The sequence below is a fragment of the Aristolochia californica genome, unplaced genomic scaffold (assembly GCF_029961685.1).
Source record: "Aristolochia californica isolate CCGP_79_NKW_82.1479 unplaced genomic scaffold, dmAriCali1.0.hap1 SCAF_7, whole genome shotgun sequence".
Classification (NCBI taxonomy): domain Eukaryota; kingdom Viridiplantae; phylum Streptophyta; class Magnoliopsida; order Piperales; family Aristolochiaceae; genus Aristolochia; species Aristolochia californica.
Genome location: NW_027182268.1, coordinates 524,515 through 547,264, shown reverse-complemented (window position 1 = coordinate 547,264; position 22,750 = coordinate 524,515). Strand labels below are relative to the sequence as shown.

Here is a 22,750-nt window from a genome sequence, read left to right as displayed (position 1 = left end):
ACTGAAGTATTTCTAAAAGGTTTTCACACTTAAAATTCTCAATCGACCCTTTTAGAGAAAAAAAGGTTGAATATGTCCCAATCTATCATTTTCTCTCAAATCTCTTAGCTCAAAGAATTGAAATTTTGGATCTCTCTAAGAGAAGACTCTCTCCTATAAGAAAGTATAAGTTTCTCTTTTCTTTAGAAACTAGTTGTAAGATCTCTTGGAAGAGATTTGTCTTATGTAACCAGTTATTACATTTGGCTTAAAAAGAGTGGAGATCTCTTTGTATGTAAACTTTAGGTAATAGAACATATTAGTAAAATTTTCCCGAATAAGGGTTCTTGGGCAATAATTACTATTAGGGGAACATTGTAAACAAAAAAACCTTGATATCCTTGTGGATGTGTTTTTCTCTTAAATCTTTTACATTGACTCTATACTTCAAGTACTTAAAGTTTATTTTATATTCTTAATTCACCCCCAACAGGCAAACATCAACATCCAATCCAAACTTTAGAAAGAACCTAATATCTGAAAACAATCTCTCAGTACTGTTTTTTTTTTTCTCTTCCTGTGCAGGATTCATGCTAATTAAAAAGAAGAAGGCAAATAACAACTACCCTTCCAGCACCAGAAAGAGGGTAGCGGCCTTGTTTTGAAACTTTGTACATCCCCCGACTTTATTCAGAAATCGAGCTGGCTTTGAGGCTAATGTTTCTCAGCCAATTTCAAGAAAAATGTATTTTTTTCTTTTTATAGGAAGCAAAAATGTTAAGAACTTGGGACTCACCTCACATGAATAATACAAATTTCCTTGAGAGAATGGGTCTCGCAGGACAAAAGTTACAATTACCTAACCAACTACAATTATACCCCTAACATATGGCAAGAAGAGTGCCTACCACACCCATATACCCATCAAGGGCTGGCACAAGACCAAATATAAGATACTACATTATTACATCTACCTGCTCTGTGTTCATCACTCACCTAGCCACTACGATACACTTGTTCTTTAAGGTCACCAGGTCAGGCCACAGAGAAGCAGCTCTTAGCTTTGGTTCCGGAGTTAAATAGTCTCAGTCGCTCACATCATCAGCATCTGGTTTATCACAAACATGAAGTAAGCATCGCATTCTCTTTCTTGTCGGTGTAAATCTCATCTATAGGAAAGTTTGGACTAATCCATAAAAGTTTAAATTACATAACGAAAATTGCACAGCAACGTAGGCATCATGTTTAACTCAAAAACACTTTCTTCATAGACAAGAAAATTTTCTAGCCAACAAAAGGATTCTACGGGGCATAATGTAGACATCAGGCAGCCACATGCAACAAACATGAGAAACACGAAGTAACATGACATCTTTTTAAATTTTCAGAAAGCCCCTTTTTTTTTTCTTTTTTTTCTTTTTTGAGAAAGGGAACATGATATCTTTTCCAATCTCATGGGAGTTAAGGTGTCTATTGCACAGGAACCAGTGCTTAAAAATAAAAAATTCCAGTTGATTAAAAACTTAAGAGAATGGTCTTTTTCTTTTTTCTTTTTTCCGATAGCTGGGGCCTGGAAATTTTATTTCTGACCAAGTTTGAATAAGAGAAGGATGGGGAAACAAAGCTGGAAAAATTCCTGTTATTTTCTAATGCCTAGTAGTGTTGCAAAATTCTTGAATGTTACGGGCTATTTTGGGACAGCAAAATATTACTGATTATGAGTAAACTATCTAGGTACTATCCAACAAATAATTATAAGGTTAACTGCAATCACCATCTTATACTAAGCAGTACAATACTGGAAATTTAATTCATTTAAAAAAAACTAGTCCTACATTCACCAAATATGTTTTGTCAAAAAAAAAAAAAAGGTAAATAGAAAGTTCTCAAGTTCCGACTATCTTACCTTCATTAAACTCCTCACTTGATTCTCCGCTATCACTATGTTCTTCTTCAGACTCTTCTTCTTCGTTATCTTCTTCTTCATCACCCTCTTCTTCCTTGACACTCTCATCAGGAATCTTGGCCTTCGGTGGTGGTGGCATAGCGAAAAAGTTTGAAGACCTTCGTCTTGAACTTGAAACAATGTTGCTCATGTCAATGCCTTCAAGTTCTTTTGCCCTTTCCTTTTTCTTCTTCACAACCTTGATTTCTGAAAGTAGGGGAGAAAAGAAACTTACTAATTCCATATTGCACATATATCAACTGATTGTATGAAGCATAAAATGATTCTAGCTAAAAGACTCATGAGGTCAATAAAAGAAAATTCAAGACTTTATTAAGAAAATAGTAGCACTATAAACATTATAGAATTTTAAACATACACAACATCTCAAAAAGTTCAAGCCAATCCAAGCTAATAGAACATTTGCCAAAATATGCTAGTGTCATATGGTCATGGGGATAGGCTTACCCTCCTGGTCCGTAAGCAGATAATATTAAGAAGGGATCATAATAAGCCACTTTTTTTTTTTCTTTTTTTAAATTCTTATTGGGGTGGGGAGTCGATTAGAAATCAGGGCAAAAAAATTATTAACAACAGGAAGAATCTATACAGGCCAGGAACATAAAAGCTCTCTAGGCACCAGGGTCCTGAGTTAAGATGCATTCTCCCTTTCCTATAAAAAATGAGAGAGAAAACAAAAAATATCACCTTTTTCAGAAGGATTAGTAGACAAGCCTTCCTTTTTCAAAATCTCCTCCAACTCCTTTGCAAGAATGCCTTCACGTTTGTTTTCAGAAGCCTGCTTTGCTCTCTTGTAAACAGACGGAGGAACACTGAAAAAGACAGAACAACAGTGGGTCTCCTAAACATACACAAACTAAGAACCATTGAGCACTAACTTTTCAAGAATCTGCACGTGGAGTGGAGGTGGAAGGAAAAACAAATGACTTACTTCATCCCACATGCTTTAATCACTGATTTTAGGTGCTCCACACGTTTCCCGTACACTTGATTTGATGCTTCCTTTTTCTTCTGAGAGACCTAGTAGGTAATAAACAATGAAAATTTTGCATTATATCCACGCATGTTTGGATTGTACTAAAAATTAAAGCATTGAAACAAAAAATCTATTTCTAATAAAACAGTTTAATAGTAAAAAAATCATCAATCTATGTCAACAAAAGTGTTAAACATGTAAAGACCTTGACATGATCTTCATCAGACGTTTGAGAGCTATCTTTCTCAGAATCATCACTTTTCTGCATCTCTGAAGTCACCAGCTGATTCTTTTGGATGTTAGATACATCTTTTTCTCCTTTCAACCTTTTAAGCTTTTTCTGTCCTTCGGAATTTGTAGCCTTTTCTTTTGTAGCAGCCCTCGGTCTTTTAGGCTTTCTCTGATCTTCAATTTTTGCCTCATCAATGGAACTTATATCAGGGACTTCAGAATCTGAACTTCCTTCTCCTTTATCAACTTCCTTGTCCTCAGCTTCAGTACTGTCAATAACCTTGAAAAAAGCAAAACAGATTGCAACTAGAGTTTTAAAAACTGCTATTTCCAATTGAGTAAATAAAAGAACACTGGATAATATGCACTAGCCTCATTTACTGTCATCTTAATAAGTGCTTTATGGGCATCAAGAGCATGCTTCTCAAGCTTAAGATCATCTTCCAACAACCGACGAACACCGACCATTGTAATTGTCCTGCAAATTTCAGAAAGAATATAAAAAAAAAAAAAAAAACAGTGAGATAGTGTACAAAGTTTCCTTGAGGGGTCCATAATGATGTGCTCTAGTAGTAAATAATACATAGCAGGGGTATACATGAGGCATTATTTTGAGTGGTACAAGACAATACAAATCATCAAATTTCTGTAGAGGCAGCAAATATAACATCTAAGCACTCTAATAAGAGCAACTGACAACTATCTGATCCCTTTTCAGGTAACATATGAAAGATGGCTCCTCACACCAAACGAGTCTGAAGAAATGGAAAAATAATTGTGAAAGTACACTAGACAATGAGATGTGTAGATGAACCAAACTGTTACCAAGCTGGTCCATTCTTTTTCTTGAAGATGAGATACCTGCCCATCTTGACTAATAGATCAGTAAGAACACATTAACTTCTTTTTATTGTATCATTGTCACGATCAACTTAGTTTAAGCACTGTCAGTATTGGACTTGACAACCTTCTACTCATATAAGTATTATCACTATCCTCACTCATTACAGACATTATAACATGACAAATTCTAAATGGACATAAAGTTAGAGATATAGAGGACTTCAAATGTCTCAGGGGTAAATTACAAACTCATAAAGAGAAAGGATAAGAAGTAAGCCTGCTGCATGTGTTGAAGTAAATACCTAGCCCTCTTCGTGGAACAACCTTTCTATATATCACACACACACACACACACATACATATAAATAAATAAATATATATATATATATATTATTCAATAGGTATAATTATATGATTACTTGAACCTCAAAGGTATTTTGGATAATCTATGCTACAAGAAGCAGGCCTAAGTCAAGCCTGTACAATACTACCATCATGCCACGAGTAACTGACAGAGGACCCATTTAGATGAAAAGGAAATGAAGTAACATACGCAGCATGCTTTCGGAAATACGCAGCTCGGTCATTCACAGCCTTCTTTACTGTGTCCTCACTAATAACGCCTCCAGTATTTGTTTCCTCTGTTTCTTGTTCAGTTTTAGTCTCCGTATGCAAAGCTTGAGATCCCTTCTCGTCATCTATAGAATTATTTTCCTTTTCTTCATTCTGAACCTCAGCACTTCCCTCAGCTTGTTCCTGTTCACTAACAGCTTGTACCCCATTCTCCCCTGTGTTCTTGGCGGAGTTTTCATCACCAAGACTAGCAAAGCGCTAGTTTTATGTAATTGACAAAAGAATAAGACAACGATCAATAGAATATAAAGAGTCAGATCACTCAAAACCTAGATTGCAAGAGCAATTTGCAGTATGTCTGCATTAATTATTCAAAGAGAAGTTTCCAAGTCATGGACAAGAAGCGCAAATTTCCTTTTGTTCTTTCAGGTACAGGTGAGACACCTTTTTCTTGATAGGAACTAGACAAACACTTTGGTGAAGGAAAAACTGATTGTTTGAAGCATTTATTTTTCCGGAGTAAAGTCAAAAGGTCAATAAAAGGAGTATACAAAAGAGAAACAAAAAAGAGCAAATTGCTCAACCTATATCCAAGGGGAAAGAATCATTCACAATTTTTTTGATGAAAGAATCATTGACAATTAAGTGCTGTAAAGAAACCCCAGGCCGTGCTAATGAATCAGCTATACTATTAGCACTTTCTAAAACATGATCCCCAATAAATGAAAATTCCCTGAGAATAGAATGAATTTCATCATAAAAATGAAGAAGCCACAAAGGAGGCTTTGCCGAATGATGTAAGCCAAGTAATATCCATGGATGAATCTTCTTCCACAATGATGTGGGATGTGAAAAATTATTCCACATAGAAGTTCATCATATTAAAACCAAAATAAGACATTTTTTTAGTTGAAAGTAGCCACTTTATAAAATTTAAAACGGCACTTGTCCAAGGTTTTTCTTCCTTTTCTTTGAACACAAGCAACTTAATTGTCTACTAGTTAAATACTGCATTCAGAAAGACAACAGCTCATTAGTAGAAATGACCTGAAAAGTAGTTAATGCAACCAATATATTTTAAAAAACATCAGAGGATGGTAAAAGTACCTCCTCCAAGCACTTCTTGACAAATCTCTTATGGATATCCAATGCAAATTTCTTCAACCCAAGATCCTTCTCCAAAACCCGTCGAACCCCTTCCAAAGTCAATGAACTGAAACATAGAGAAACAAGAAACAACAAAAATGAAGTTTTAATTTTACTATTGCAATTAAAAGGTATAAGAATCAAAACATGCTGGCTTATACCCAAAGTCAAAAGTTCAAAAATAATTTTCATTTCTGGAGACCCTGACAAACAGCACAGGATGCTCAACATGTTGCTTCTTATTTTCCTTTTTTCTTTAAAACTTTTTCTTCACATATATTGATGCTTGTATGAAATGTGGGTGCACATCCCTTTACCACAAGATTATGCTAAGGTATCCTTCAACATGGCATGCGAATCTACTCGATGGGGACATTGCTGGATCCAATAATCCAGTCCACTTCAAACATGCATGAATACAGATATAAAAGGTGAATCAACCTTTGAAGGACAAACGAGATATTAACTAAACTACATCTCTAATTCACACTTTTCCATCTTTCCTACAGACAAAACAGAAGCTAAGACCCAATTGACCCACCTGCAACACATTAGACACATCCCTAAGTTTCTTTTTATAAAACTTCTCCAGCATTTTCAGTAACTTCCATGTTTTGGGCTCTAGATATCCAGCCATTATCAACATCATAACACCCTTGTCCTAACTATGCAGAAGTTTGAATAAAAAAATAAAAGTATCTGCCACTCTAATTTATCATTTGATATCTCCATTACAAAGCAGATTTTCTTCTCTTTCAACACCCCATACTATTCCCTGTCAAATCCACTGATAGTCAACAAAAAACACTTCTGTTGACAAGTTTTGCATCTTAGAGTGTTCTCTGTCTATTTTCTCATTTATTTGTGCAACTTTTTAAGTGGGCAACATAATGTTCTTCCATTATTTAGTGATCCTTGTGAATATTCTCAATATTATAATATTTGTCACTTGTGAATATGTTGCTTCTCCAATGCCTGACACTCCTCTTCATAAAAAATTTTGGTCTAATACTTGCGGCATAAAGTTGCCTTCCACCTCTTTCCACAGATAAATATCAAATAACTCTCTAAAAGAATCCACTACAACCATCCAACATCTACACTATTATTAGAATCTTCTTCAAATGTCTCCTTTCCTATAGATCACCAAATCACATGTAGTTGAAAGAGTCTCTATTAAATACAGCTTAGCTCTCAATCCGCACAGCACTCACATCCAAAATCTGTCCACCATTATTGCCACTAGAAAAATGAATTTGAAAATTCACTTGAAAACAAGTCAAATTCTTGAGTTTCACAACAATTTTAGAATTCCTCGGGAGAAAAATGAATTAAGACTTTTAAAAGAGTAATATTTGAGGTAAAAGAGTACCAAATATTCCTTTATTTTGGGATGATAAGCCACATTTTCCACAACCATTAAACCATTAAGAATCATTGCTCTGTCCTTTTTTCTGAATCTGAACCACTAAATTATTGGCTTATGAAAATTCATTTGTTTTAATGCTAATATTAAGGAGACAAATGTTGAAAACCTCAATAGTAACTTATGAAATTGAGAAGCTGACTACTCTCTCAAAATTCCTTTGCGACTATTTTTTCTTGGAAACTGTCTTTTTAGAAAAGTTTCTTCACCAAGTACTAAAGATGTGTTCAAGAAGATAGAACATATTAGTGCAATGGCATAGCTTGTAAATTTTGTCTTCTCTTAGTTTTATATTTTTTTATGGATGTATAAGGGTATTTTACACATTTGGTAATATTTCAAGCTCATTGTCAATAAGAGAAAAAGAGGAATTCGTCCCCATGACCTAAGTGGGAGTCCACTCTCATGAATTGCCCTAATCTCTCATCTTCTCTCTACTCGAGCCTTCTCTTACACTGACCTTGTACTCTCTTCCCTCGCTTACTCTCTTCTCTTTCAACTATCTTTTTCACTACAACCTTAAAAAACTATGAAACCCTAGAAACTAACATGGTATCAAAGCAGGAATTCTAGGGTTTCAAACAAGCTGCTCTCAAAAAGTTTATGTAATCACTTAGATCAAGGAATAAGGAAATTTTACATCAAAGAAGGGCAGCTTGGAGGCTTGTCAAAAGGCTATTTTTTTTTCTCATTTGCCATCTTAGCTAGATTAGTTCAGAAAGTTTCATATATGCCCCTTAAAATAATTTTTTAGTCTCAGGTTCAAGTCCTTCATTCATACTTGATATTTCTCTCTTTTTTCAGAAAATATGAGTTTGAATTCTAGTTTTTTGTGCGTTTTATGCATGGCCTTGATTAAAGTTTGAATTTTTGGATTTGTTTGGTGGATGATTACAATTCATGAGGTCCTCTAAATCCTCTTTTTATTTTGGATAAAATCTGGATTTTATGAAACCCTAAGCAAGGGTTTGAACACATTCTATGCTTGAGTTCTCTTTAAACGTTGTGTTGAATTTGCCAATCTTCTAGTATGTTTTTCATGGGAATTTTCGGGTCTAATTCATGGTTGTTCAGGACTTTGCCACACATAGAATAATAACTCCCATATGTGTAGTTCACACACTTGTTTCTTTGAAATTCACACAATTGATGTTCATTGCATCTAAGTGAGTTATTTCCATCCTTTGAAGTTCAATTGTTCAAGTTGTTTTTTTCTAATCAATCATGGCAGAATTTCCAAAAGGCATTGAGTTCAGTGCCTGAACTCTACAAGCATGATTTTTAAAAAATCACTACTATAGTATCTCTACTAACTGGTTCATGGTCTCAGTCCATCAAAAGGTTTTTTTAATTCCTAGAGATCTTACTGAACATCTGACTAAGTCCCCTCCATCTCTCAATAAAGAAGATTAAGCTGAAAAATAGGTTAAGGAGGATATACTTGTTATAAGCCGGTTGATTAATAGCATTGAAAAAGTTGTTGCTAACAATGAGGTTCACCTTAATACAACTAAAATATTTGGAAAACATGTGCTAAGTTGTATTTTACATTTGATAGCATCCAAAAGCTTTATGATTTTTTCAAGAGATGTACATGACTAAGGTGACAATCTCAATGAGTACTTTAGCCAGTTCAGAGGACTTCTACAAGAATGGAAACTTGCTCAGCCCTATTTCAACCATCTGTCTTGCAAATCTGAAGCCTTATTATGAAGTTGGGTACAAAGCCCACCCTAAAATGACTAACCAAGTTTGAAAGTCTCTTTCCCAACTAATAAACCTAAGATCATTTTTTTATTTTTTATGAAGATGTATTTTAATTAACAAGATAAAATTACAAAGGTGGAGGGAGCAAATCCCTTACAACAAGAGATTGCAGGAAAGCTCCCTCTTTGGCAAGCACATCTGCTGCCAAATTTGCAAATCATTGTACTCACTAATCCATGAGGGATTATTGTTTAACACTCCCAACTCACGTGTAAGCCCTTTTTGTGATTCCTACACTTGGACAGTTAGGGTGGAGGCCCATGTATCAACACCTGCACTGATAACATGTCAAGTTGGGTCCAAGGCCCATCCTAAAATGACTAGCAAGTCAGAAAGCCTATTTCCCAACTAATAAACTAAAGATTTTTGTACTCACTAATTCATATGGGACTATTCATTAACACTTATCTTAGTGTTTCAAAGTCACAATTTCCCTGCTCCATAGCTACACCTTCCTTTGATGATGTTTGTTCAACCATGTTTTGAATTCCTACTAAAGCAGTAGACCCACAACTTGACCAATCTGAGAGCTCTGCTATATTATCCGAAAGAAAGGGGAGTGGTAGTTTTGGCAAAGGCATAAGTAACAATGGTAGAGGCCAGAGTGGTGGAGATTCAGCCTTTAGATCATGCACTTATGGCCTATCAAAGCATGTAGTAGAGAGATGTTAGAAACTATACGACAAACCAGAATTTTCCAAAGACAATCAGATCACTACTATCAACTCTAGAGCAAAAGGAGGGACCCTCTACCACTTCAAAAGGCAAAGTGGTTCTTATAGAAGAAGATTATGATATCTTGCAGAAACTCATGAGTATGATGACCTCTACACAAAGTGCTCCCACTGCCATGGCTACTACTATTGGTACGTTTTCTTTCATCTCATGTTCCACCCCTTCATCTTGGATCATTGAAGTCATGGTTTCAGAACATCTTACAAGTAGAATTGGGAACTGCTCTTTTTATCTTCTTGTCCTATAGATCGGTTTCTTTCTATTGTTGATGGGTCCCAAACAAATGTACAAGGATTTGATACTTATACTATATCTCTTGTTTATCTCTTTCTAATGTTTTATTTGTTCCTTAATTTCCATTGAGTCTCATGTTTGTTGACCAATTAACCAAGAAATTTAATTGTTTTGTTACCTTTTTCTCCCTTTTCATTGTATTTTTTAGGACATCCAGATGAAACAAGTGATTGGTGAAGGTATTGAGAGAAGAGGTCTTTACTACTTGGACACTCAAAATTATTTCAGCAATAGTGTCATCCAATCAACAAGCAGTTCAGTAGCATCATAGGCTAGGACATCCTTCTTTGCCTGTTTTAAAAACACTAGTTCCATCATTAAATTCTCTTACTAGTTTATCTTGTGAGTTTTGTGAATTGGGAAAACACCATAAATCTGTTTTTTTACCCCAGCTTGATAAAGTTTCTTCAATTCTTTTTTCTCTAGTGCATTCAATGTTTGGGGGTCAGTTTATGTACCAAACATTAATATATCTAAGTATTTTATTACCTTTGTGGATGATTACAATCGTATAACTTGGCTTTATTTAATGAAAGATAGGTCTAAAATATTTTCTATCTTTGCTTTTTTTTGCACTATGATTGAGAGTTAATTCAATAGAATGGTGCACGTTTTTCAATCATTACAAAGGAAGGAGTATCTTTCCTCTCAATTAAAATATTTGTATAAAAGAAAGGGCATTATTCATTAGAGATCTTGGGTATATACACCACAAAGGAAAACATACATCTTTTGAAGGTTGCTCGGATAATAATGTTATTTATGAATGTGCCACAATTTTATTGGTCATATATTGTATCTATTGCATGTTTCTTTATTAATAAAATGCCCTCCAGTATGCTTCAAGATAAAACGCCCTTCTTATAGTTGTTCAAGGATGTTTATCCAGTTCCCTTATCACCTCATGGGTTTGGGTGTGTTTGCTTTTGTTCATAATTTATCCTCAATGCAAAATAAATTTAGCAAACAAGCAGTCAAGTATATTTTTCTTGGATATTCAAAAAATCAAAAATATTATGTGTGCTACTCAACTATTCTTCATAAGACTTTTATTTTTGTAGATGACAATTTTTTTGGATCAGCCCTTTTATTCTAATAAGTCATCTCCTAGCTTTTCTTCTTCTTCTTCTTCTTCTTCTTCTTCTTCTGTAGGGATGCCTAAACCATTGGTTCCATTAGATCAACATATTTCATATCCACCAGACGCACCAATTTCAGATTCGATTAAGAAGATCTCTCTCCCACTTACTTGTGGAGTCAAGTGATGATCCTGAGACAAGTTCTCCACCATCTTCACTAGTTATATTTGATCCTCCTTATGATACCAGACCTCTTGTTGTTCATAAAGAATCTCGATCTTGTGTTAAAAAACTGCCCTTTACATCTCATCCTATTGCTCATTTTCTTTCCACTAAGAAACTATCCTTGAGTTGTTGTTCTTTTTTGACAATTGTGTCTTCAATTTCCATTCCCCAAACATATGAAGAAGCTTCAAATGATCCAAGGTGGAGAGCTGTCATGGATGAAGAACTAGCTACCAGGTATGACAATCATACTTGGGGATTGACTTTTGTACCACCACTAAAGAAACCTATGGGTTGTCGATGGGTCTTTACTTTGAAACATAATCCAAATGGTAGTATTGCTCGATATAAAGCACGGTCACTTGCTAAGGGATACACTCAGTCTTACAACATTTATTATGAAAAAAACTCTCTCCAGTGGCTAAACTGAATTCAGTACGTGTTCTGATCTCCTTTGCAGCAAATTTTAAATGATTTACTTCTCAATTAGATGTTAAGAATGTCTTTCTTAATGGTGACTTAAGTGAAGTAATTTACATGACATAGCCACCTGATTTTGTGTTTGAGGGGGAGCAAGTATAAAAACTTAAAAAAAACTATTTATGGCTGAAGTAATCACTATGTGCTTGGTTTGAAAATTTCAGCAAGGAAATCTTTCAATTTGGGTTCAAAAGGTGTGAGGGTGATCTTTCGGGTTTTTACTAAAGAAACTAACCAAGGCATGATTCTTATAGATGTTTATGTAGATGGTATCATCATTATAGGTAGTAACATTGTGGGCATTCAACAAGTGAAAGAAGATCTGAGTAAAGTATTCCACACAAAAGACTCGGGCATACTGAAATACATTCTTGGGATAGATGTTCTTCAATCCAACCGCAAAATATTTTATCTCGAAAGAAATATGTTTTAGATCTCTTGAGAGAGACCAGCATACTTGGATGCAAACCAGTAAAAACACCCATGGATCCTAACAGTAGATTGTGTGTTGAATCTGGTCAAGAGGTTGATGTGGGCAGATTTCAGCACTTGCTTTGTAAACTCATCTATCTTACTATTACGAGACCTGATATTTCCTTTGCAGTCAATTTGAATAGTCAAGTCATGCATCATCCCCAACAGTCTCACGGTTGGCATTAGAAAGAATTCTTAAGAAAATCCAAGACAAGGGCTACTTTACAAATTTCACAGGCATACTAACATTCTGTAGTCGCAAATTGGGTTGGAATTGTCCCCAGGACCTAAGGGGGAGTTGACTCTCCTGAATTGCCCTAATCTCTCATCTTCTCGCTACCCAAGCCTTCTCTTACCCTAACCTTGTTCTCCCTTCCTCTTCTTACTATCTTCTCTTTCCGCTCTCTTCTTCACTACAACCTTATAAAACTATGAAACCCTATAATCTACCAAGATGCATCACTAATGGTACAGGTCTGAAAATTTTCTCCATAAGTGGAACTATTTGATTTCATCATTCACATACCGCAAGAAAAGCCAGAATTCTCCACATAAATTCTCAAGTTCAGAAGGTCATCTATATATTATGAAAATAAATAAATATAAAATCATAGACAAGCAACGAATAACGAGCGCTCCACCAACTCATTCACAACAAAAAAAAAAAAAAAGGACGGATACTTACTACTGAAGCACACAAAGTCTCGAAGATAACAAAAATCACGAGCTATCTGAGAAATACAACTTCTAAATAGCATAAAGCTAAGAATGACCAGTCACTAGTCTCAAAACCCTAAGAGTGGACAAAAGCAGTTGCACGGAATAAAAAAAGAATGGGAACAAAAGGAAATAATTTGAAACGAAGAACAAACGAAAAGAAATGGTTCTCACTCTGCCTGTTCTTTGAAATAGTTAACGCGTTCGCGCAAGCCGCGCGATATCAGCTCTTCCATGTCCTGCGCCTCTGTCATCTCTCCCTCCTTAGAGAATTTCACACTTGGGAACTCAGCACTACCAGTTAAAAATGTCTTTTCCAATTTACGAAATTCAGAACTTCCGCTCGGAAGTGAGCTTTACGAACTCCCAGACTCGAAACCGCAAGATGTGCACCAGGTCTGAAAGAATCGCCACGAGTCTCGGTCGAAGCTTCAGAAAACGTGAGCGGATTACGAGACGGATCCCTTTCACAGATGGCTCGCGGGCCAAGCATGCGCAAGAGATACAGCCGCATCTCTACTCTCTAGCGAGGGAAATCGGGTATGGAACCCACCGAATTAGGAACCGGTTAATGGGATAAAGACAATGCAGAATAAAAATAAATTAGGAATCACCTTTAATGCAATGTTAATGATTCAAAATTAAGAATTAGATACACTTAACTTACATGGTTTATGGGCAGCCATTGTGTATATGACCTAATTACTCTAAAAACCTTCAAAGTACTTTGATTAATCTTATTCCATAAAGAATAATTTTTCAAATTCCTCTCCAAGTGCCTCTATGTTGATGGAGGGGGATGTCGAAGGCAGGGCTAGTGACTGGAGTGAAATCGTAACAAGGTACCTGTTAAAAACAATCACTATTTATAAGTATACCATTTAATTTACAACAATGCCATTATCATCACTTTGTCTTAAAAAAATGACAAGATAAAAAAAAACTCAAAAAATAATCATGAATAGATAGGATAAAAATAAATTTACTAACAATGTAAATCATAGATTTTAATAGCTAGAACTAGAATTTAGCAACAATCTCTTGGGGAGATTGGGTTCTCTGAAAATCGTGTATTGAGCTACACGTGGCTGAAAATCTCTTTGTTATTTTTCTAGCTATTAGAGTGTAATAGTGGAAATTTTGCCAAACATGGGTTCTTGGGTGGTGACCACCATTGGGGGGACATTGAGAACAAAAAATCTTTTTGTCCCTTTGGTGTGTGCATGTCTATACTTACATTGAATGCCTATATGAATGATATTTTGATTTCTTTCACAAATTGGTTTTAATTTGAATATCTCAATCCCTTTGCTCTTGAGAAGCCATCTGGACCAACAATTGGTATTAGAGTAGGCTAAAAACTTAATTGAACTTAAGATCTTCTTGATTTTGAAAAATGATAAATGGCATCTCAAAACAAATTATTCCTTCCTGAAGGACAATCTGACAATTGTCCACCTCTATTTAATGGAACAACTTACGGATGTTGGAAGGTAAGAGTGGAGTTCTTCCTTCAATCCATGGATTGGGACTTTTGGCATGTAACGCAAGAATGAACCATTTGAGTACAAAAAGCTTAAAAATGGTATCTCGATTGCAAAGGAATTTAGTAAACTAACTAGGGAAGATAAGGAGCAACTCAAAACAAACTTTGAGGCTATAAATCTCCTCTTATGTGCCTTAGGACCAAACAGGTTCAATAGGGTCTCCGCAAGTAAGACCACAAGGAAATTTGAGAAAAACTTGAGGTTACACATGAAGGAACCACTAGAGTAAAAGACTCTAGAATCAATCTTTTGATAACCCAATATGATGAATTTAAAATAAAACCGGGTGAATCAATTGTTGACATGAAATCAAGGTTCACTCATATTATAAATGAGTTAAATATATTAGGAGGAGAAATTTCCTTAAATAGGTAGAATGATAAGCTTCTCAAGGCACTTCCCTAGTCATGGGACATGAGGAAGACATCCATTCATCACAATGCTAACTTTAGAAACATTAGCTCAAAAGAGCTACTTGGGATTCTTCTCACATATTAGATGGAACCTAAAGATATAGAGGAAAGGCCAAAACATGTGTTGAAATTAGTTCTAGTGAAGAGAACGCAGATGAAGTGAGCTTTATCACTAAATATCTTCAAAGAGTCTATCGGAAGAAAAAAAACTTCAAGAAAGGATCAGGATATAGAAGGAACAAATATCTTAAGTTAGAAGAAAGAACCCCATCTTCAAGCAAATATCCCAAGAACAACAAGAAGAAAATTTTAATCTCTACTTGGGATGCAATGGAGGAAGAATCTAATCACTTGAAAGAAGAAGAAAGTGACATAGAACTCATGGCTTTTGAAGAAAATGATAACGAGTCTACAACTTCCGAAGAGGTAAATGACTTATACTATGAGCATTCACTTGAATTACTATTGGAAAAATCCATTCATAGTCGAATTAAGTACAAAGAAAAGTTTAATGCTCGATTACACGAGATTGCAAAACTTAAGGAAGAGCTAATTGTCTAGAAGGAGGCAAATGAAAGCCACATAATTAATGTCTGAAGACAAAGTGGAATGATAGAAAAGCTATCATGTGATAGACTTGCTTTTGAGAAGAAAGGTTTGGATTTAGAACAACAAGTCAAACTTTTGTCTCTCAAATCCACACCCAAGAGGAAAGTTGGGAAGAACAAAACAAAGGAAAATAACAAGTTCTTTCCCATTCCTCACATTAGATGCCACTATTGCAATGAGTTGGGCCACTATGTTTATATTTGCAAGTTAAGAATGAAAACGTCATCAAACAAACTTGGGTACCTAAATCAACCAAAAAGGTTGTGGTAACCCAAAATAACTTGGGAAAACAATCTTGGAAGCTCAAATTACCTAACACCCCAAATGTTATCCCAAAGTAAATAACCCTTAAATGGGTTTCTAAGGGTTAAATCTCTCATGGTGTAGGTATATCTTCGAGCCCAGGCATCGAACAATGTTTGGATTTTGGATAGCAATAGATCAAGGCAAATGACTAGTGACAAAGAGAAGTTTGCTGAACTCAATCCCAAAGATGGAGGTCATATAATTTTTGGAGACAATAGCAAGGGTACCCTAAAAAGAATTGGTGAAATTGGCACCTCAACCTCTTTCATATCCGATGTTTATTACGTTGAAGGGTTGATACATGAATAACTTAGCATTAGTCAATTTTGTGATAAAGGAAATAAGGTTTCATTTAAAAAAGACAAATGTTTAGTAAAAAATGAAAATGATGAACTAGTGCTAGAGGGACATAGAATCAGGAATCTCTATGTTGCTAACTTGGTCAATATACCCTCAACCAATAGCATCTATTTGGGTGCAAAAATTGATGACTATTGGTTATGGCATAAGAGACTAGGACATATTGGAATTGATTCCCTGAAGAAATTAGTGAAAAAGTGAGAGGACCACCAGATCAAAATTTTGTGAGAGAGAAACCTTGTGATGTTTGCCAACTTGGAAAACAACTTAAAACTTCTTTCAAAGTTAAAAATGTAGTTTCAACATCTCCGCCTCTTCAACTAATCCACATGGATTTAGTTGGACCTACCCGAACCTGAAGCTTAAATGGGAAGTGCTTCCCTAGTGGTGGCAGACAACTATTCTAGGTTGACATGGGTGACTTCCTAGCTCACAAGGATGATGCTTTTCCAGTATTTGCAAAATTACATGAAATTTTTTTAAAAGGAACAAGGCTATAACATTATCAAAATTAGGAGTGACCATGGAGGAAAATTTGAAAATTCACTTTATTAGAAATATTGTACAAAGCATGGTATAGACCATAAATTCTTAGCCCCTCGAACTCCGCAACAAAATGGTGTTATTGAGAAAATAAACAATACCTTAATTGAAATGGCTAGATCTATGTTTCATGCATACAACATACCACATAGGTTTTGGGCCAAAGTTGTGAACACCGCATGTTATATCATTAATCGAGTAAGCATAAGGCCACTTCTCAACAAAACTCTGTATGAGTTGTATACAAGCTACCCTCCAAATATTACATATTTCAGAACCTTTGGATGCAAAGTATTCATATTAAAAGAACCAAATGAAAAATTAAAGAAATTTGACTCTAGAGTTGATATAGGAATTTTCTTGGGTTATTCTACTCATAGCAAAGCTTATAAAGTTTACAACAAGACATCTATGAGAATAGAGGAGTCGGTTCATGTTGAGTTTGACGAATCTGATTCACCAAATCCAACTCTAACTCCAAATTATAATGATGAAGAAGGAAACCCCTTCAAATCATCCTCCGGATCTCAACCTCAAGACCAAAATCTTGAAGAGAACCCAATTGCCCAAATAACCAAAAAGAGCCACATATGGAGCCAAATAACTATAATTTCATGGCTGATCATCCTCTAATACAAATCATTGGAGACCCTCAAGGTAAAATTGCAACTAGAAGAGCAACTCATGAAAGTATAGCAAACTGTACTTTCATTTCTCAAATAGAACCCAAATGCTCTTACGGAGCTGAAAAATATGACTTTTGGATTATGGCTATGAAAGAAAAATTGAATAAATTTGAAAGAAAAAAAGTTTGGACTTTAGTATCTATAGCCGAAAATGAACAAAATGGGTCTTTAGGAACAAAGTGAATGAAGAAAATCAAGTTGTGAGAAACAAAGTTAGACTAGTTGCCAAAGGGTATAACCAAAAAGAAGGTATAGATTTTGAAGAAACCTATGCACCCAAGGAAAGACTAGAGGCAATTCGAATCTTACTAGCCTATGTTTCTCACATGAAATTCAAGTTGTAGCAAATGGATAAAGAGCGCATTTTTGAATGGGTACATACAAGAATAAGTTTATGTTGAACAACCTGAAGGATTTGAAGATGAGAGTTAGTTTGACCATGTATACAAATTGCATAAAGCATTATATGCGTTAAAGCAAGCTCCAAAAGTGTGGTATAAAAGATTAAGCAAATTCTTGAAAAAGAATGGTTATAAGAGGAAGTGTAAATAAAACTCTATTTACAAAGAACCGTGATCAAGACTTGATTATCGTTCAAATTTATGTGGATGATATCATATTTGGTTCTACAAATCCCTCTCATTGTGAATAATTTGATAGTGTAATGAAGAATGAGTTTGAAATTAATGGGTGAACTCACATTCTTCCTTGGATTTTAAGTAATATAAACCGAAAATGGCACATTCATAAATCAATCCAAATACACTAAAGGATTGCTTCAGAGATTTAATATCGAAAATCTTAAGTCAATTAGCACACCCATGAGTTCGTCCTTAAAACTTGACTCGAACAACTCCGGTAGGGCCATAGATAAAAAAGTGTATAAAAACATGATTGGATCCCTATTTTACCTTTCAACCAGTGGATCGGATATAATGTTCTTGGTATGCCTGTGTGCTAGATATTAAACCGATCCTAGAGAATCTAACTTAGTGGCAGTAAAAATAATTTTTCAATATCTATTTGGGACAACCAATTTAGATCTTTGGTACTCAAACTCTTCAGCCATTGATCTAGTCGGCTACTTAAGATTATGATTTTTCCTGTTGCAAAATTGAAAGAAAGAGTACAAGTGGTAGTTGCCAATTAGTTGGAAATATGCTTGTCTCTTAGTTTTCCAAGAAACACCACTCAATTGCACTATTCACTGTCAAAATTGAATACATAGGATGTGGAAGTTGTTGTACTCAACTTCTTTGGATGAAACATCAACTAGACGATTTTGACTTAGAGCAAAAAGAAATTTCAGTTCATTGCGACAACATGAGCGCTATATGCCTAAGCAAGAACCCAGTTCACCACTCTCGGTTAAAACACATAGAAATTAGACATCATTTTATCAGAGAGCTAGTCCAAACCAAGGTTATTAGAATTGAGTTTGTCTCCACTGAAAATTAATTAACGTATATTTTTATAAAGCTATTAGGACTTGACCATTTCTCTAAGCTTCGAGGAGAGCTAGGCATGAGCAACCCACGTTGATTCACTTCTGTTGAAAACCTTGAGCTTAACGAACACATCTCACGGTTACAATGTCAATAGAGTGAAATGGATATCAAAATATCACATTTCAGTTACTCTACTAAAGTCATTGATTGATCAATGCATATTGGTTGACTGATCAACTTTAGCGATTGATCGATCATTCATGGCACGAACATCGAAGATGAAGAACCACATTCAAATTTTTAACCCATCTCTTCATCACAAATCATTCCAAAACCTAATCCAACTATTCTCCAGAGCTCCAGTGGTCCCAAATCTCCATTCCCATTTCGTTTTGGAGAGATTTCTCTTCAAATCCGGGGTTAAAACCCTCATTTCATTACTTTCTCTGCCAAAATCGAACCAAGCAACATGGTACAAACAAAGATCAGTGCAAAGAAGAAGATATAGAGAAAGGAGAAAAATATCAAACGGGATTCGAATGCGGGATGTGGCGTGCCCAGCTCTGATACCATGACAGCAGCTAGCCAATACACCCAAAAGACCGATCTATTAGGTGTGGAAAGTTTTCGCCTACAAGAGTGGATGGAACCACTCTGACACCCACCCCGCCCATTCTTGACCGCCTCTCACGGGATTCAAACATGGGATGTGGCGTGCCCAGCTCTGATGCCCAACTCTGATACCATGACAACGACTAGCCAATACACCCAAAAGATCGATCTGTTAGGTGCGAAAAGCTACCACCAACAAGAGTGGACGAAACCACTCTGACACCCACTCCGCTCATTCTTGACCGCCTCTCATGGGATTCGAACGTGGGACGTGGCATGCCCAGCTCTGATACCATGACATCGGCTAACCAATACAGCCCAACAGACCGATCTGTTAGGTGTGGAAAGTTACCGCCTACAAGAGTGGACGGAACCACTCTGACAAAAGATACTTGTGAGAAAATGCTAAATTAGAAGAAGCACTTCCTCACACGAACTCAACAAGATAGGTATCTCCAACACTTTACCTCAAAGAGTATAGTTGAGCCTAGCAAGCTTATCTCTCCTTTTGCACATAAGAGATTGCTGATTTTGAGAATATCTTTACTGCTTGCAAAAGCATATTGAAATGTGAAGAAGACATTTACCCAATCTTGGTGAGGGTCTCCTACACGAATTTGGAGGTAGAAGAAGTTTCTTCGTGCAACCTCTACCTCACGAGCTATGTCAAGAATACTTGCATATCTATCAAGACTAGTAAGCTCAATATTTGGTTTTAGACAACGTCTATGGGACTTACCAAATTCATCAAAGAGAGTTGGACTACGAATCCTCATCCGAGCTACCCCTCAAATCTAAGATTATGACCCATTTCCTCAATTTGAGGAAAAGGCACATTCGTTTGCCTCATTACAGCCGACATCTTCTGGCTTTGGGCCATTATCAAGAGAATTCCACTGGATTATGGCCACATTATGGGAAGGCATATGTTGGACATAGCTACTAGTACTTGAGCTGACGACTTCCCATTTGCTAGGGAGATCACCACTATCTTTTGCGTATTAGGAGTAGAATTTTCGGATGAGGTGTCTGTAGACATGACAAAGAAGAAGTCCATTGGTGAAGTAAAGGTTGGAAAGTTTGGGTTCACAAGGTGGCATAGACAATGAATCCACAGAGAGAAGATACCAAAAGAGATAGCCCCCGACAAGCCACTGTCGGAGATGAAATGAGTCTAGAGCCTCCCGTGAAACAATATGAATTCATGAAGAGCAGAAGAATGGAAGAGGGCGCATCATCATCTACAGATCAACTCTCTACTATTGAAGATGTCATTGATGATATTCAAGCTACTCAGGTAGCAATTATCTACTGCTTCGATGACGTGACGACACGACTGCGGAGGATCGACCAACAGTTTGACATCATCCTCAACCGACTCCTGCCTTCAACCTAGTTGACCAAAGGATCCACCCATGCTTTTGACTCATGTGCACATGATTATACTTGTATGTTTTCATTTTATACTTGTATACATTTTGTAATCAATAGAACATCTTTTATGACTAGGCCATTTTGTTTAATACTATGTATTCAATTTTATTATCTTTTTTAGTATAAAAAAGGGGAAGAAGAAAATATAGGGAACTTAGATCAAAATGACCTAGCACTCATAAAATTTCGCTTAAAAGGTTCAAAAAAAACTATGCACAAATTAAGGGGGAGCATATGATATAATTGCATATTTACTTAACTCCAACCCTTAGGGAAGTGTATCTTTTTTTTTCCAACTTAGGTTTTGTCATCATAAAAAAAGGGGAAGATTGTTGACCATAGGTTACTCACACATACTCACACATTGCTTTTGATTATAACAAAACTTAATTGAGCTAATAACTTACAAACCTAGTATTTCAGATACTTCACATTCAAGAACATCTCAAGGTCTAAAACTTGAAAGCCAAAATGAAGACCTCAAACACAAAATGAAGAACATCTCTTGAATAAACACTCATGAGGAAGAAGTCAATGTGAATACTCGGGTTCAATCTTTAGTAGACAAATAGTTAAACTCAATCAATTTATGTAAGAGAGTATTTTAACTCCTATTCCTTAAGTACATGTGAAGATTGGAACTGTATGATATTAAACTGCATCTAGAAATGCTTAGAATCACCACACACATCACTTAGAAACATGTTAAAGCACTTAGAGAGAGATTCTCCCACTTTATTAAGACATATAATTTTATCTGCCATTGGAATGATTGATCAGTTACTGACTATAATCGATCATCAAGAATTGTGTAGGCCAGAAATATAAAGCATGATTGATCAACCATAGTCGATTGATCTATCATCTAAGACATGGTTATTTTATGTTATAACATATGATCGATCATCCCACAGAGATTGATCAATCATGGCTGCCTAGGCAAGCTGAATTAACATGAAATGATCGATCATCCCTCCAGATTGATCGATCAGTCAGAACCTTTCCAGTAAGGGACTTCAAGTAAGATCAATCAAATGAAAACACAGTGATGGATCACACTTGCATTGCACAGCAAGAGGGAATCTCGATTGATCGATCAACCACTAGCAATGATTGATCAACTTAATTTTTTTGGAGCAATAGTAACATTCTGATCGATCAGTCCATTGATCAATAAGTCATTGTATGATAGAAAAGTAGTTGTTATGATTAATTTATCGATCAGTCACTTACCAGTGATCGATCAATCAATGGTCTGATTTTTGCTACGGGCAAATAACAGCTAGTTTGAGTTCGAGAGTTATAAATACCCCCACCAAACCATGAGTAAAGAGAGACATGAACATTTATTGGCAAATATTCAAGCCACAAAGTGTTATCTTGCAAATTCTCTTTCAAAAGTGTTGTAGAGATAAATAGAGTGATCCTACTTTTGAAAAACCTTCATCTTTTTTAATCATTCTTGCATGCGTAATAGTACAAACTCCTTGATCATTCTCCAATGTACTACAAAGGAGGAGGAAACTTGAAATTTCTCAAGGAGAAGCATCTCTTCAAGTAAGGATGTAAATTTTTCCTTTCTTTTATGATATTATGAAAGATTCATTTAGAACATAATAATCTAGATAAAAAAGCCTAGCTAGAATTAGAATCTAATAACAATCTCTTGGGGAAATTGGGTTATATGAAAATCGTGTTTTGAGCTAAACATGACTAAAGATAGTCAAAATTTCTTTGTAATTTTTCCCGCTAATAGAGCGTAATAATAAAAAATTTCCCAAGCAAGAGTTCCTGGGCGGCAATGATTACCACTAAGGGAACATCAAGAAAAAAAATCTTTTTGTTCCTATGATGTGTGCGTGTTTATACTTGCATTGAATT

At 35.7% G+C, this 22,750-nt stretch overlaps 1 protein-coding gene across 1 annotated transcript; it reads right to left on the bottom strand.

The window, feature by feature from the left end:
- Positions 1 to 680: 680 nt before the first annotated feature.
- On the bottom strand, positions 681 to 13,266 carry LOC137936531 (uncharacterized). Its single transcript, XM_068781254.1, has 9 exons — positions 13,086 to 13,266; positions 5,676 to 5,781; positions 4,549 to 4,826; positions 3,525 to 3,630; positions 3,127 to 3,432; positions 2,877 to 2,965; positions 2,633 to 2,757; positions 1,886 to 2,131; positions 681 to 1,087 (listed from the first exon to the last, which is right to left on the bottom strand). The coding sequence occupies exons 1-9, from the start codon at positions 13,163 to 13,165 to the stop codon at positions 1,065 to 1,067; spliced, it is 1,359 nt and encodes a 452-aa protein (XP_068637355.1). The 5' UTR covers positions 13,166 to 13,266; the 3' UTR covers positions 681 to 1,064.
- Between the last annotated feature and the right edge of the window lie 9,484 nt (positions 13,267 to 22,750).

Coding starts and splice junctions, on each gene's coding strand:
- LOC137936531 (XM_068781254.1), bottom strand. CDS start 13,165: ATGACAGAGGCGCAGGACATGGAAGAGCTGATATCGCGCGGCTTGCGC. Junction 4,827..5,675: donor TCAAGAAGTGCTTGGAGGAG/GTACTTTTACCA, acceptor ACATAAAACTAG/CGCTTTGCTAGTCTTGGTGA. Junction 3,631..4,548: donor TATTTCCGAAAGCATGCTGC/GTATGTTACTTC, acceptor TGAAATTTGCAG/GACAATTACAATGGTCGGTG.